This window comes from Ischnura elegans, chromosome 6 (genome assembly GCF_921293095.1).
Source record: "Ischnura elegans chromosome 6, ioIscEleg1.1, whole genome shotgun sequence".
Classification (NCBI taxonomy): Eukaryota; Metazoa; Arthropoda; class Insecta; order Odonata; family Coenagrionidae; genus Ischnura; species Ischnura elegans.
The window spans coordinates 77,758,713-77,774,634 of NC_060251.1; the positions used below are offsets into that span (position 1 = coordinate 77,758,713).

The 15,922-nt window shown below is 36.2% G+C and overlaps 1 protein-coding gene across 2 annotated transcripts in view; it reads left to right on the plus strand.

The window, feature by feature from the left end:
- LOC124161037 overlaps window positions 1–15,922 on the plus strand; it is a 28,989-nt gene that overhangs the window by 1,189 nt on the left and 11,878 nt on the right. Inside the window, exons 2-3 of one of the 2 annotated variants that reach the window (XM_046537184.1) lie at window positions 1,924–2,023; window positions 11,965–12,341. In XM_046537184.1, the coding sequence (XP_046393140.1) occupies window positions 12,122–12,341 (220 nt within the window). In that variant the 5' untranslated portion in view covers window positions 1,924–2,023; window positions 11,965–12,121. The remainder of the gene's footprint in view (window positions 1–1,923; window positions 2,024–11,964; window positions 12,342–15,922) is intronic. The other variant, XM_046537185.1, reaches the window with a different exon arrangement.

The following is a 15,922-nucleotide window of genomic DNA, read 5'->3' on the forward strand; positions in this document are numbered from 1 at the left end:
TCTGGAGCTTTGAAAACATTAAATTTAAGTTTCAAGTATGGTTTCCATGAATCCTTGTTTATGATTTTTAAAATAGATTTCAATGTAAATGGGCATTACCTAAATCTACTACCTCTCTTCAGTGGCTCTGTCAGAAAATCAGTGGGGGTTAAATTTAATGAGTTCAACCTTAACCTCATTACGTTCAGCATTGAAGACTTATCAAATACTTCATCAATATCAAGTAAAAGCACCTGTTTATTATTAACTTAATCAAGATGTATTTGGTTATAGTGGTAATAATAATAATTTGTCCCGTGATTTGTTGTGACAAATATAGGACAGGTCAAGTGTGGTACAAATACAATACAAATGAAAAAATGTTATAAATGAAGAAATCTATCCCCAGTGAAATTAATGTTTCAAAAGAAACTCACGAAGCTTGCATTTGGAGAGGGACATAGTCTTTAACCTCTTACATTCAGGTGAAAGCTTATTAAATAACAATTGGCCTCTGTGGCAAGGGGTACAACCTGAGTGTTAGTTCTTTGGTATGTGTGATGGAGGCTAGTAGCACTCCTTTTATAATAGCAATTGTTATCATTAGTTGCATTATTAGAAATGCTTTAATGAGGCTGAGGCTATTTTGGATTAAGGAAACAATTTGAAATGTATTGCAGGAACAATTTCAAAGTTCTTTTCCAATTTCGGAAAAGAAACATATTAAAAGGGTAAATAATTAGTGGAATGTAATTTCAAAGCCTATTATCCCAAGTGGTCATTTTTGACCTCTTTATGACTTAAAAATTGTTTTAGCAATTGAAACTACACGAGTTTCATGTTTTAATATAGATTGAAAAATATTTATGAGCTATCATTGTATTAATATCATTTTTAAATTTTAAATCCGGAGCATGGTGGTATTGATTAATACCATTGTGTAAACTGCTTTTATTTGGCTTCTAACCTTTTACCTGCTGTTCATGCCAGTAGCTGTAGAGGTCATGCAGAAGTTATTCCTCCTCCCCAACACTGTAGCCCAAAGGAAAGATTGCAGCGTTGTTTTGAATATTAGTTGGACCCCTGTGGATGGGTAGGTTTAGGTCATGCTCCAAACAACCATTTCTAACCAGGTGTTTCTTCCTAAAAAGAAAAGAAAACAAATTTGAAGATCTGTTAGTTTAAAAGTGTATGTTTTTCAATTCAATTATCTAGGTTATTAAGTATGTATTGGACCTTATAATTTAACTACTATAAGTAACACATGAATCTATTGTTGATAGAGTTGACAATGCTTATTTTACTTGGCCTGTTTACACTGTACACTAGCTCGTACAAGTCTAAATGTATGAATGCAAGAATGAGTGCCCAGATGTACCGTTACTACCCAACTTGTGCAAATGCATGAAAAGGAAAATGGAACTTGTTCTAGTTTGATTCATACATTTGTTCATGTTCTGTTCCGATCTACAAAAATCCCTGATGCAATCAGGCATTAACCCTTTCATGTCAATGTATTGTCTAAATAGGCCTTTGGTGTATTAGCTACAATGGACTGCATGAATGAATGAGGGTATTAAGCGGAGAAGTGGTGAACTGCTCGACAAGAGTCAGTGACGTCATGAACTTATCATCGAAAGGGTTAATCACGTAAAATTTTTTATGTGTATAGCTTGACAATTAGGCACGGATCAAATCATGGAAAAGTATGGGTCTCTTTCTTTTTCAAGCCTTATAGCCATCGGCAGTAATAAGTATGGTGATTGAGCTCATTAGGCTCATTAAGTATTATTATGAGAAATTTAAAAAAGTGGATTTACATCGTTGTGCCATTTTTTCATTTGACATGTTTGGTATTGTTCAGGTCCTATTAATTTGCATTATTTACTTAGCCTAAATTTTAGCAATTGTGGGAAATAAACAGTATTTTCTTTATGATTGTAGATGAGTGTCTACCTTAATTGGGGAGTGGAATCCGTCATGTGATTGGACCAGCATGACTGAAGAGAATTTAGATCTGTATGGCCTATCACCATTTTAGTTTGTGAGTAAATGCTTATTTCTTAGTGTATGAATTTTATATTTTTTACCAAAATATTTAAATATTATTTTTATTGGCTAGATGTCCTGTCCGTGAAAGGTAAAAATAATATGGAAAGGGACAAAGTATGTATGTACGTCCCATGAGAATAAATAACGAACACTTCCACGCTATTCCGCTATTTTATATATATGAACACTGGCCTGGTTTCCATGCTTAGTGTCAATATCAAGGTACAAATCAGCCTTCCTCAGTTCTATATATACCGTCAAGCAAGAGAAGGGTGGGGTGGGGAGGATAGCAAAAGAGGGGGAAGCGAGTTTGACTAAAGAGTTGGGTAGTAGGGAAGGTCTTTGAAGGAGGGAGGGTTAGGGATGACGTGAAGGTAGTGAATGGGGGAGTTAGAATGAGAAATCATAGCAACAAAGAAAGGAGCAGGTGTTGGTGAAGGTCAAAAAATAAGAAAACATCTATGTATTCACAAAGCGGGGAGGAATGTTCAGGGTTAAAAGAGGTAATTGGGAAGAGCACAATTCATCGTTAAAAATATTATGTGGGCTGTTAACGATTTCAAATTTCTCATAAAAGTCCAGTTTTTTCCCTTTGTCTATGCAATGTAAAATGTCGAAGTTACTAAAATGGTTACAAGAGTTATTTAGCAAAACATGATTTTTCGTCATTATTGATAAACTGCTCCTAAGTTCATTAACTCGATCTTTAAATCTCTTCCCAGTCTGTCCTACATAATGAATATTACAATTATTACACTGTAGTAGTATACACCACATTTGCTTTCTTTGTTATGCATATCCTTAGGAATACCCAATCGTTTCTCCAACGTTAACGAGGTATAGAAGGTGACTCTGGCTTTGTGTTGGGGAATTATTTTCTTCAAAATGTATGATAATTTACCTACAAATGGTAGTTTTACCCAATGAGACATTATATTGCTCTGAAATGACAGAGAGGTTAGCGTGGGAGCGTGTCTGCGTGGCTTTCTTAGATCTTGAGTGCTCCAGTAGCTTGTCAATACATGAAGAATTTAAGCCATTATGGATAGCTAAGGTTTTGATTGTCAGCAACTCCTTTTTAAATTTAGGAATTGACCGGGGAATTTTGAGTAACCTATTAGTCATGCACCTCAGAGCAGCGAATTTATGAGAAATGTGGTGACATCATTAGGAATAATACTGTCGGTAAAAGTATTTTTCCTAAAAATGCCAAAATTATGATGTTCGTTTCCAGTTGATAAGCTCAAATCTAAAAATTCAATATTATCTTCCCTATATTCCATTTTAAAATGGATATTGTCGTGTAATGAATTTAAAAACTTTTTAAAAATGTCTAGCTGTCTTACATTGCCCATCCATGAACATAAAATGTCGTCTACGTATCTAAACCAGTAGGCAAGGTTACATAAAAGAGGATGATTAGATTTAAATAACTTTATCTCAAGATAGTTCATAAAAATTTCTGCTAAAATTGGGGGTGAAGGTGATCCCATGGCAAGGCCAGATGTCTGTATTTTAGTGGTCCCAATAGGGTAGTTTCCTTCATCAAAGAAAACGAAAGGCATTGATTGCGATTCGTTACCCACCATTAGTGTATTCATAATACACAAATTATTTGGTTTTTGAAATACCGGTTTAGACGAATGGCAAGGGTCAAATTTTATCCTCATTTGAAAAAGGCCAGATTGGTGCCCATGCAATTCCACTCCGCATGACGTCACAGGGACCTAGTTTCTACACGAGAGGATAGGAGTTATACATCGTCTGAGGTTACCAATGCATGCATGAGGCACAGAGCTCAGGGAAACAGTCTTAATAATCACCTATTAAAACTGGCTAAGTTCGGAAAGTTTTCTTCGTTTGATAAGGTATTAATAAACCTTTTTTAAGCCACGCGCTTCCATTCAGCAAGGTACTCAGCTATCCGCTAGCATCCTGCGACGTATCAGCGCTAAGCCTCGCCTCAAGGTCACCTCACCGGGCGGGAGGGGGAACCAGAAATACGACGTACGGAGATATTTCCCGGCATTCATACTTAAGCGTCGCGTTTTCGCGCGCTTGGAAATTTTCACTTTTCATTTAATCGCGAAAAATAGATGTTGTCATTTAAAAATCTAAAAGCGTGAAATACGTACTCCAGGAGTAATAATCTTTTGATTAAAGCAATAAAAAAATAATAGGAAACCACCCTATTCACTCCCCTCCCTTTCAGGTTCGTGCATTTTTGTCTTCCCCACGGGATTTAACTGGGGATGATGAGTTGGGGTTCCGCTAAATAAAGGTAGTGCTGTTCGGCCGTGACTGATGATGAAACCGTATGGTCAAAGACGATTGATGCCCCTCCACAACCTGACTTTTGTTACGTAAATGAAATAAGGGCACAGTTTTGGTTACCTGGTTTCCGCTTGCGCCGCATTACCACTCTGAGAGGCGATCGAATGAAGAATGTTTCAATGACTTTGGCAAGATAAACGAAATGTCCTTTTCACAACACATTTAATGAAAAAAATGCACAGAACAGAAATAACCCTTTTCAACATACACAGTGTCTCCTTCAATAAACAAAATAATAATGAACCCTTCAAAACACACAGCGTCACCTTTAAATACAAAATAATTGAAATGGGATACCAGATTGGGGGCAAGGCACATGGCATCGCCTCAAATGAATGCCCGTGATTGACACTCTTTCGGAAATAGAGAATTTATCTTAAAGTTTATTGTCTCTTGTGTTCTATTTCTGAGGATTTAATGATCAAGGGAGGACAAGACACTGAGATAAGTTTCGAGAGTTCGAAACCCAAAAGAATATGTAGGTAGTCAATGATAATTGAAAATGTGGGAACCATCGGAACATGTGGCGACAAGAATTCTTATGACGTTTTTTTGTTGAGCGAGGATGGATCCTGCCGGAACCTTGGGTGTTGGAAGGCGGGTCAATGAGGCGATGATATCAGCTCTCGAATATTGCCCGGTACACCACTGTTTGCAGAGTTCTGCTCGCTGTTCACTTGGCCGCGTTCTTGTACCTTGGCTTCTTGATTCCACTATGACGGCGTACTCCCTGCTGTGATACATGCGACCACAACTCTCTTAGGCACTCAGGTCTCTCTCTCATTCCTCCTAAATCTCCCCTTTTTTCTCTTTTCACTTAAGCTCGGGAAGAGTCTAATACAGGTATGAGGGCCTCCCAGAATACATCACTTTCCTTGTTGTCTGCATTTTCGACATTCACTTGTATTTTCACCGGTTATTCCAACCGCAGATGGTGGTTACTTTACTACACTGGTACCACAAATTACAATGCATAATAAAATAAAAATACACCCTGTGATTTTACATGGAAACAGACTTAAAATTCTGAACAAAGAACAGAAGAAAAATAAACCCTTCTTGCCAAAATCGCAAAAACTTCCAACAATCGGCTCTCTAGAATAGGAGTAATATTTTTTTTAATGTGATGGCCTCGGACCATCACAGTATACACATAGTAGTCACCATTATACAGAAAATAATTTTGTGAGGTACATAACTTTAAATGGTTTTTAATCTCTTCCTGGACCATTGAGTCAATGTTAGAGGTTTTAATTAGCTCCAGAGTCAAGTTGGAGGCTTCTTAGACTGGGATGGAAGTAAACAAATTGGTAACATCAAAGGATATTATTTTACCATTAGCAGAAGGAGTTACCTTGATAATGACGTTACGTGTCGAAACCGGATCGGTGTTTATTTAATAAAATAGTGTTGAAGTTTACCATTCATTCTTAATTCTCATGGAGATCAAACATTTCCACAAGTATTGCTGGACACTGTTACTTATGTACTTGCCGGCATCACTGGTGACGGGGTAAAGTCCTCATCTGCCAAAACAAGAGGTCGTGGGTTCGAGTCCCGCCTGAGTAGGTTTCCCCTATCCAGGGCATGGTTGTTTGTGTACATGGAATTGGTAAATTTGTTGAATACCCTGATATAAAATGGTTGATATCAGCTGTATTTCGTGATTTGGGAATAAATTTTTTTAAAAGATTAAAAAAATGCATACCATGTCCTTTTACTCAAAGTCTTCAAAAGATAGAAACAAATGCAGTTAGATTCAGTCTATACTGTTGACTGTACCAGAAATGACCCTATTAGAAATTATACTGAATTTAATAGGTGTCATGTTTCAAAATTGATTTTTTTAAGCTAATGCAAAATTTCATAACGCATTTGTAAAATTAGATTTGATTAGTTCTCTTTTATCTAAACCTTTTGGTGTTGACTATGTACGTATTAATCTATATGTATACTAGAATTTTTTTTTACAAAGCCATTGCCTTTTGTCTATACAGGTTGGAGAAACATTGTATCACAAAATTTTAACCATGGAGAGCTGATGCCAGTAGGAACCAAAATTACTAACAATGTTTAGGTTGAAATTGCTCCAATTTTGAGCTACAGAAAATTTGAGCCAAACGCTCTGATTGGCTGTGAGTTTGACCTGTTGCCAGATGCTCTGGGCAAGTCATAACTTCGAATACTTTGCCTGCATTTGCTTTTCGACCTAAATATCATTAGTAATTTTGGTTCCAACAGGCATCAGCTGACATAAATTTTGTCCACCCTGTATAGTTTATTTTTAAAATTTTTTAATTATTTGGTGTATTAGCATAACTGCAGGATAATTAAATTTTCCATTATTTTGATTCATGATTATTACATGCTGTTTGGGCGGTTGGCACCATGGCAAAAAATTCCACTGTAGACTCTACCTCTAAATTTCTTCATTGTTTCAGTGATAGAGAACAAAGACCTTTTTATTTTATGTTTAGCAAAGGTAATTTCATATTTCTTTGCAGTTTTTTGTCAGAGGCTCACAAGTTAACATGTTGCATACGGATGGCGAGAATTCTCGTCATTTTTTTCCGAACGTTCCGGATGGATGACGGAGATTATCGTCATTTAGGCGCGTCAACCTCTACAATACGTATTCGTTAGTACGTTTTCAGTTGTTGTTCATTATTCATAATGAATTGATGCAGCATAATGTTTGATTGGGTAAAGTTATATTCTAAACAATAGCTTTTTAACCATGTTTAAACCAAAGGCATTACGCCCTAGTAGTCACATATTTCCAATCTCAACACCTCCACCCAGAATTGGCATTCCTAGGAATTTAAATACCCTGGTACGCAACATGTTAACAGGTCTCTTGTTAAATTTGGCCTGTGCTGTAGCCAGACTTCTCAATTTTTTGGGTGTTTCATGTGCAGGGTGAGACTGCATCTCAGAAAATTTTCAGGGTGTGCAAACTCCTTGATCTCTTCCTACTCCCTTTGGCATAATTTGTCATATTTACCTATGTACTTTTTGAATGCCTATCTTTAGGCCGCTATACATGGTGAATGATCACGTGATCATTCAAAGGATCATGCAGGCAAAAAGAACACGTTCTAATTTTCGCTGAATGATCATGTGCATGACAATTCATTCGCAATTTTTTCCGTTATGTACAGCGAATGATTTCATTCGCATGATCATTCACCGTGTATAGCGGCCTTTAGAGTATTAAGCTAAATTAAAAATTCTTTTGCTGAAAGGAATGTTATACATTTCATTTATGTGAAAAGATTACAGCTACATGTAGTATTCTCTCATGTTTTCCTGCGCGTTCAGTATCTTGCAAAGCTACTTGGGTTTCAGCGGGTAATTGTTGACCTTGCTGTCAATATTATGGGAACTGAGTCGGCTCCCATCTTAAGGTCTGATGTCTGGTCCATGCAGTAGTCTGTTATTTATAATGTTTTGGTCCTCCTCCCTAAATCTCTTCCAATAACCCAGTGTGTTCCCTTCGCGGGCCAATTGGACCTTTAATTCTAAAGTCAGGGAACATGATGAAGGACCAGAATCTAATGCCAGAGCTGGAATTCCATACATTTTGACTGTGTTGGAAATTTTTGGGCCACTATTAGCGAAACCATGATTTACTGTTCCTGCAGAAATGGAAGAATTGTTTATGAAAAGATTCCACAGATTTTTCTCTAAATATGTGAGGGAGACAGGGAGAAAAGTAGCAATGAGGTTAGATGAACATCAAAGGCCCTCTAGACTTCCAACCTGATGAATCTGCAGTTGCAGACCATGACATCAACCACATCCACTCCATCCATTGCGACATGGTAAAAATCCTGTGTTTTGGGGCAAAATTCTGGGAGGGATTAACAAAGGAATCCATCGAGATCTGCGTTGAAGATAATAACTTCAATAATGAATCAAGATATGCCCTTAGCAGATCCTGGAAGTGGACTCTGAAGAGGATTGGCCTGCGAAGGAAACACTCTGGCTAATCAGAGGAGACTTTGGGAGGACCAAAATGGTATAAATACGAGACAACTGCTTGGACTTGCTTGGATAAGCCTTGAAAATTGGAGCCGACTTGGTAGCCGATACGTCAGCAGCAATGTCAGCAAAAACCTGTTGGGAAACCTAAGTAGCCTTCCAAGAGTATTACCAAATATTTTTGTTGCTGGCTGTTGAGTCCTTGTTGGTCGCCTGAGGTGTTAAGGTGTCTTATGTTTCTTTTCCACCTTTTGCTCCATGTATCATTAAATTTTTGCCCCAGAATACATAAAACTTGTATTTTTTGTTGAAAAATCAAACTCTGCGTATGCTTGTATAGTTCAAATGCTAGATATTTTCTTATCTTAATGTTGCTTCTTCGTGAAATGCTTGATATGCTATATTGAGATACAAGTTTTCCTATTTTTACCTTGTTTTCAATGTACGTAGTTCTCCTCTTCATGATCATCCATGTAAATTCAAATTCTTGTATAAATTGGATAAGCTTTATTTTGTAAATGTTGGTACCATTAGCAGTCCTGTAATATTAAAAAAATCTTGTAGTCTGTATCCTGATATTTTTTGTCGGTTACTTTTCTGCCTAATAAAACCCTAAGTCAGTGCAAAATTCTTCCATTGAAGTGGCTGCTGACCTGAATACTCATTAGCATGTGATTAAGTCCATCTGTCATGAAGAGTTTGTGTCTTTAAACCAAAAAAGATTTTGCAGATGTAACTATCCTTGTAGAAGAGATGTTTGAGAGATGAATATTAAATCTCTTCCCTTGGTTTTGCAAGGCTGGAGGATCAGACTCAAGAGTTTCAGGAAAGCATTTGATTTGCCCCCTACAGTAAAACAGTAGTCTCTGCAAAATGGAGCAATTATTTTGATAATTATGTCCCTGTTAGCCAGTACTATGACTAAGGGGGCAGGGAACAGTTGAGAAGTGAAAAGGAATTTGTTGAGGGATAGATTGTTGATAGGCCATGGCTTGGTTTACCTATTTTTTGTCAGATGGTTTTGTACAGTTCCAATTACTTACATTCACTGTCAGTGCACAGCTGAACTGTTAAAAATTCATTTATATTTGCCATTTCAATCCTTTTTTGAAAACCCTTTTACAAGCAATGGAATTAGATAATAGTAACTGCATATGTTCAAATTTTGTCCCAGCCCTGGTTTCCAAGAACCACACGTCCGTGGCTGCATGATATGTCAAGCACAGTGGCGTGGTCACAGATCTATGAAAATTGTTTGAAAGGATGGACAAATCACTGCATGGCATTGCATACCACTTTACAAATAAACAGTTTTTGTTTTGAGTTAATTCTGTTTGAATACAGGGTGTTTTAGGTGGAATCTGCAACACTTCAGTCGGTGGTAGGGGAGACAATTTTAAGCATTTTTTGTCCATAAACATTAGGTCGCAACTCCTTACTTACTGAGCTATGGCAACACAAACATTTTTTGGATGCACTTTACAGTTATCTTGAAATTTCTTGTATATCCAGCCTTTTCACATTTTATTTAATACAGTATAGGTACTCCTGATAATCCGGGCTAATGATGGGGAGATGCGTCATGAATAATCTGAATCGAATAAATAATGGAATGCGACGCCACGGTAATAATTGCACATTTGTGGTATGAAATATACAATAGGGTAGTTTCCTTCATCAAAGAAAACAAAAGGCAATAATTGCGATTCGTTACCCACCATTAGTGTATTCATAATATACAAATTATTTCGTTTTATAAATGCCGGTATAGACGAATGGCAATGGTCCATTTTTATCCTCATTTGAAAAGGGCCAGATTGGCGCCCATGCGATGCCACTCCACGTGACGTCACAGGGACCTAGTTTCTATAGGAGAAGATAGGAGTTATACGTCGTCTGAGGTTACCAATGCATGCATGAGGTGCAGAGCTCAGGGAAACATGTCTTAATAATCACTTATTAAAACTGGCTAAGGTCGGAAAGTTTTCCTCGTTTGATAAGGTATTAATAATCCTTATTTAAGCCAAGCGCTACCAGGCGGCAGGGCACTAGGCTACCCGCTGGCAGCCTGCGTCGTATCAGCGCTAAGCCTCGCCTCAAGGTCACCTCACCGGGCGGAGGGGGAACCAGAAATACGACGTACGGAGAGATTTCCCATCATTCCTACTAACGTGTCGCGTTTTCGCGCGCTTGAAAATTTTCACTTTTCATTTAATCGCGAAAAATAGATATTATCATTTAAAAATCTAAAAGCGTGAAATACGTACTCCAGGAGTAATAATCTTTCGATTAAGGCAATAAAAAAATAATAGGAAACCACCCTATTATAGACGACGTATCTCCTACTTTGCTATTGGTTAACCATTGAAGAATCTTATAAAAATTAATCAGGAGTTTTTTCCTGCCACTGATCGTCATCTGTGTGCTAGAGCAGACATCCAAGTAAACTTGAAACATTCCTTGTCAAAAAATAAGTAGAATAATTCCCTTTTCTGAAGAGGATTCTGATGGAAATTTGCCCAATAAGCCCATAGTACCATTGCATTAAGATGCAAAAATCCTGGTGGTTTTGCGTCCAATTAATTTCTTTAAAAAGATCGCGGAAAACGTCGAAGATGTGTAAAACTCATGCACGGATATACAACTACACAGATAATCGGGTGTCTGCTGTACTCTGGATTTTTCAAGGACTTAAACTAATTAAGGTTGGACGAAAATGCCCTGAAACAATTTATTTTAAAATGGGTGTGACTGCGCAATCGTATTGTTGAAATTTGCTCAAAGCTCTTGTTTAATTAAGCTCAAAGATTAGTTGTTGATTATAGGTTGATCTCTTCAAAATTATCATTTCATTGTAAAGTTCTGGCATTCCCCATGTTTTGACTCCCATTCTCATTAATTTTCCCGAAGTAATGTCAAGGAGAGTTATGTCATGATTATTTGCCAGTAACATAAACTCGGTTGTTGAAATTAAGTTTTCCATTATGATATTTTTTAAATTGTGGTTGTGAAATACTTGTCTTTATCTATCATGTGTGTTATCTGTTAATTAATTATTCCAATCAAATTCATCTTCGCATTATCTTTTTGCTAGTATGAAACATTCAAGGTTTTGATGTGACATTTCTTCACAAAGTTTTTATGGTGGTTTCCTTATGTGTTTTACCTGGAGTTCCTTTGAATTCTTTGTCAAGGGTGTGGTTAGGTTGCTCATCTTTGTTTTTTTGCGTAGATTATTGTTGAACTTCTCTGAAATGTGTCAAATTTTGTACATAAATTGATATGGTTCATGCCGTGAATGTAATGATTTTTGGTGGCAGTTAAGTAAACAATTTGTTTACCAGTCTTAGATGAAGATTTATTAGAAAAATGCTTTTCCTTTGATGTGAAAATGTAACGTAATGACATCCTGCATTAAGGCTTCAACATATCCCCTTCCCACGTAGTCACCCATTCACTTTTTGCATAAGGCAGAAAGGCAGGGGAGTTGCTTGCTCATTCCCTTTTTTTTGTTCAAATGATTTCTCTTCTTCTCGTCTCGTGTACTTGCATTTAGTCTCATTGTTTTTTTGTGCCTCATGTTTATGTTTGTGTTTATATGTTTCTATTTACAAGCTGCAGATGCACGGCAGGGTGCTATATAGAGTGAGAGAGGGTAATTTGTTAACGAGAGGAGGGTATGTTTGTGAGTGTTCAGGGGTTAGTTGGGTTGGGGTAGGGAAGAGGAGGGTGGGAGGCCCGAGTGTGAGAGAGGAAGAGGGGTACGATCACGATGAACAAGCACAAGGGGTCGGTTATCAGCGGTCGGATCAGCCGACCGACCCGCGGGAATCGAGCTCCCTCTTCGGCCATCTTCTCGCGCCCTTCCTCCTCTCTGACCCGCTCCCACCCTCCCCGCCACCAGCCCTCCCACGCCTCGTCCCGCACCTCTCCAACACTCTTGGCTTGTCGCCGCTCCTCTTCTTCAGTCTCCACCCTCAGTCGCAGAGCAGGTATTGTGCAATCTTTTGAAAAATATTTCCTCCTCGCTTCTACACTAATCGCTCCTTAATCTAACTGACTACTTTTTTTGTGACTTTTGTGGTTCCATTCCTCATTTTGTCTGCTTAATTTTTTTTTTTGCCTTTTGTATGAATTTCTAATTTACTAACACTTACTAACGGTACTGGGATAGTCTGCGTGTTTTGTCCATGAAAACTAAACACCAAGAGTTGTACTTAACACTGGTTTAATGAGAAGGCATAAACATTTTGTTGTCATAGTATTGACATCTGACTGGGAGTCATGATGTAATTTGGTAAAGTTTTGCTCGTTATTTAGTTTTTTAGTTGATTTTTACGTGAGAGATTTTTTACATTATTTCCGAGTGCTTACTAAAATAAACTCTGATGATAACAATATAGTTTTCTAATTTTTTTTCGGAAAAATTATCAGCCTGATTACTACTCTTTGTTATTCTAAACTTCTTTTCATCTTATTAAACTATTGAGCTACATTATGCTTGTTGTGTATATTAACTCATATTACAGCATGTTGTGACAGATAGATTTCAATTTGTGGGTTAGCTTGTTATAAACATGTGAAATTTGACTACCTTAGTTCAACTTAGGGAATATGAGAATTACATTGTATGATGGCTTAAGTTTAACCACAAGAGAAGCAATTAGCATCAGCTGTGTATTGGCATTACACATTTCTTTGTGGTGTTGATAATTAAATTAGGCAAATATATTTTAGCACACTGAAAAATATTTTAATTTCAATATTCATCCAATACTCCAACCCTTATTGACATATACATACATTACTTAATTTCTTGGAGTGGAAATTTATTCATTGCGATTGTAATTTTCTTTATCCATTACACTCATTAGCCCATAGCATCCTATTTCTAAAATTTGCATCTCAGTTATTTTGCTATTTAGGATAGGACTTCAGTTTTCCTCTTTTGTGAGGCACTTCTAAACAATTTTTAATAACTTTTCAACTTATGCACTGTTATGTGCAACCAGGTTTTATGTCATGCAGGATTAATTTTTGCATGCCCAAGCAGAATAGGTTGTTGGTTTTATATCATGATTACAATTGCGTTTAGCTTATAAGTCCTTTGGCACTTGCTTATGTACAAAATTTCGTGTGCTGACAACCCTGGAAAATTGTTTAATTAAAGAATCAGATTGGACTTGCTAGTTGAAATTTATTCTTGAAGCTTTGCAGCATTTAAATCATTTTGCATATTTAAATTTGAAAATTTTATTTCTATTTTTTACGAGCCAAAAATCATAGGAATATATATATATTTTTTTTTGTGACAAAGGTTGTTTCCTTGTTCTTGCCACCCTACTTTGCATATGTGGGAAATTTTTGTTGCTTTTGAGACAGTATGTTTTATGAAGTGCGGCAATGGAGCCACTGAGTGATTTTTAAATTTTTTACATCTTTTTAATTGATGAAGGACATGTCTTTACTCGTAGCAATATCTGCCCTGCATTAGGTCTTTCCCCGTGTGTAGAGAGTGTTTGTGAATGTGCACAAATGTGTGTGGTGGGTTAAACTGCGATGCATTTTAATGATTTCGGGATCGTTATTTATCCCTCAGCTGAAATTTTTAAAAATGGTTGCCAGTGATGTTAATATGAATTTCAACTTGTGTTTGAGAGCTCAAATTTGTTCTTAATCCATAGTGAAACTGCCATTTTTTCTGTAGATTTTGATATCTTTGTTGAGTCACCCTTACCATCTTATTAACCATCATTTTTTGGGAATTAATTAGGTGCTTTATAGAGAGGGGTTTCATTGTCAATTATGTTTTATATAGATTATTTTGTATTCATTTTGGATGCAGTGTAGTTGGAATGCCTCTTATACATTTCACTTTACGCTCAATAGTTAACCAATAGGAGAATTTCTTTGTGTGTGAAAGCAGTAATAAGTAGATAATTTGGGCATCTCTACATTATGTTTTTATTAACAATTCCTAATTATATTCTTATTCTTTTCAAAGCAACATGGTGACGATTTTTCTGTTGCACTTTGTGTGCATGATCAGGAAATGAAAACTTATAAAGTTCAGCCGAAGCTAGCTCTACAATTTCAATTATGCTAAATAACTTCTATTTATCTGCATTCTCAATTGTTTGGGGAACATAATGCATTTTATTCCAGCTTGATTATAGTTATTTAGTGATAAGGTTCTTAATTTTGAATCACTAAAATAATTTATATTTGGAAGGGAAATGTTACCTACATACATACATGGTTTGATTTCATTCCTTAAGCATGTGCGCCCATAATGGCATGTTGCATGGTTTTAAGTTTTCTGTGTGTACTTTTATTTAGGTTTATTGTTTGATCATTGGTGGGAAGATTTTTTTATTTATGATCATACTGCTATCACGTACATATATGAATTTAAAAAAAAGACCCTTTGGGTGTGTACAAATCTGCCTTGCCACTTTCCCCAGTGCTTCCAAAAATCCAGAAATCATGAATGACTGCATTTTTGGGTGTATCATTGAATATAAATTAGTGGTAATAATATTATTTCAAATATGTATTATGTATAATTCAACCACTTCTATTTGCATTGTGGAGTAAATAACTTATATTTTATTTATTTTAATAAAAAAAAAAATAATTGAGAATATTGAAAACTACCATGTAGGATTTAAATTTTGTTTATAAGTTTGTAACAGGAAAAGGATTAAATATATAAGCATAAAATAATATTAAAAATCTATTCGGATTATTTGAATGTTCTTTAGGGATTTCCTTATGGTCCCAGCAGTAACAGGTGGGAAAATAATTTGTGCTAGTAGTATGTTTTTTCATAAATTCCTTAATTTTTTACTGCTTTCATATAATGACTTAAAAATTTCCAGAATAAATTTTTTGGTCTTTGTCCCCCCTGATGATACTTTTTCTATTATTATTTTTATTCTCAAATTGTATGAATTCATTCATACTTCATCTTGTGGAGACATGTATTTGATTATGCAGTTACTATCCATAGCAAAAGTTCATCACTCAAGTTTGAAGACTTGCATCTCCAACGCAACACTTTTTTAAATCAAGTTTAAAAATGAAAACATATTCAATTCCGCTTGTTATTTTTGTGCTTAAAATTTTCTATTCATTTATAATGCATTAGAAGAACGTACCCTTCAAAATGCTGTCTTCATGAGATAATATTCAATTCAATGTCAACTTATTGATTCAATTTTGGCTTAATGATTCCTCTTTCAATAAAAAATGTATGGCTTTTCAGTTGTATTTTGATTAATACGACACCATTGCCGGCCTTGGTGATGGTGGGGTAAAGTCCTCGCCTGCCAAACCGTAGGCCATGGGTTCAAATCCCGCCTTGGTAGGTGTTCCCTATCCTAGGGCATGGATGTTTGTGTCGTCCTTTGTTAATTCCTCCGTTGTAAAAGGCCTCTATGTGCTGTTTACGGGGAAGTCGAAAATAAATTTTAAAAATAAAATAATTGTTTCTCAGTGAATGCACATTTTTTGTAAAAGATTCAGCTTCGAGTGTAATTTGGTGGATATGGATTTTCAAGGTTCACCTTAA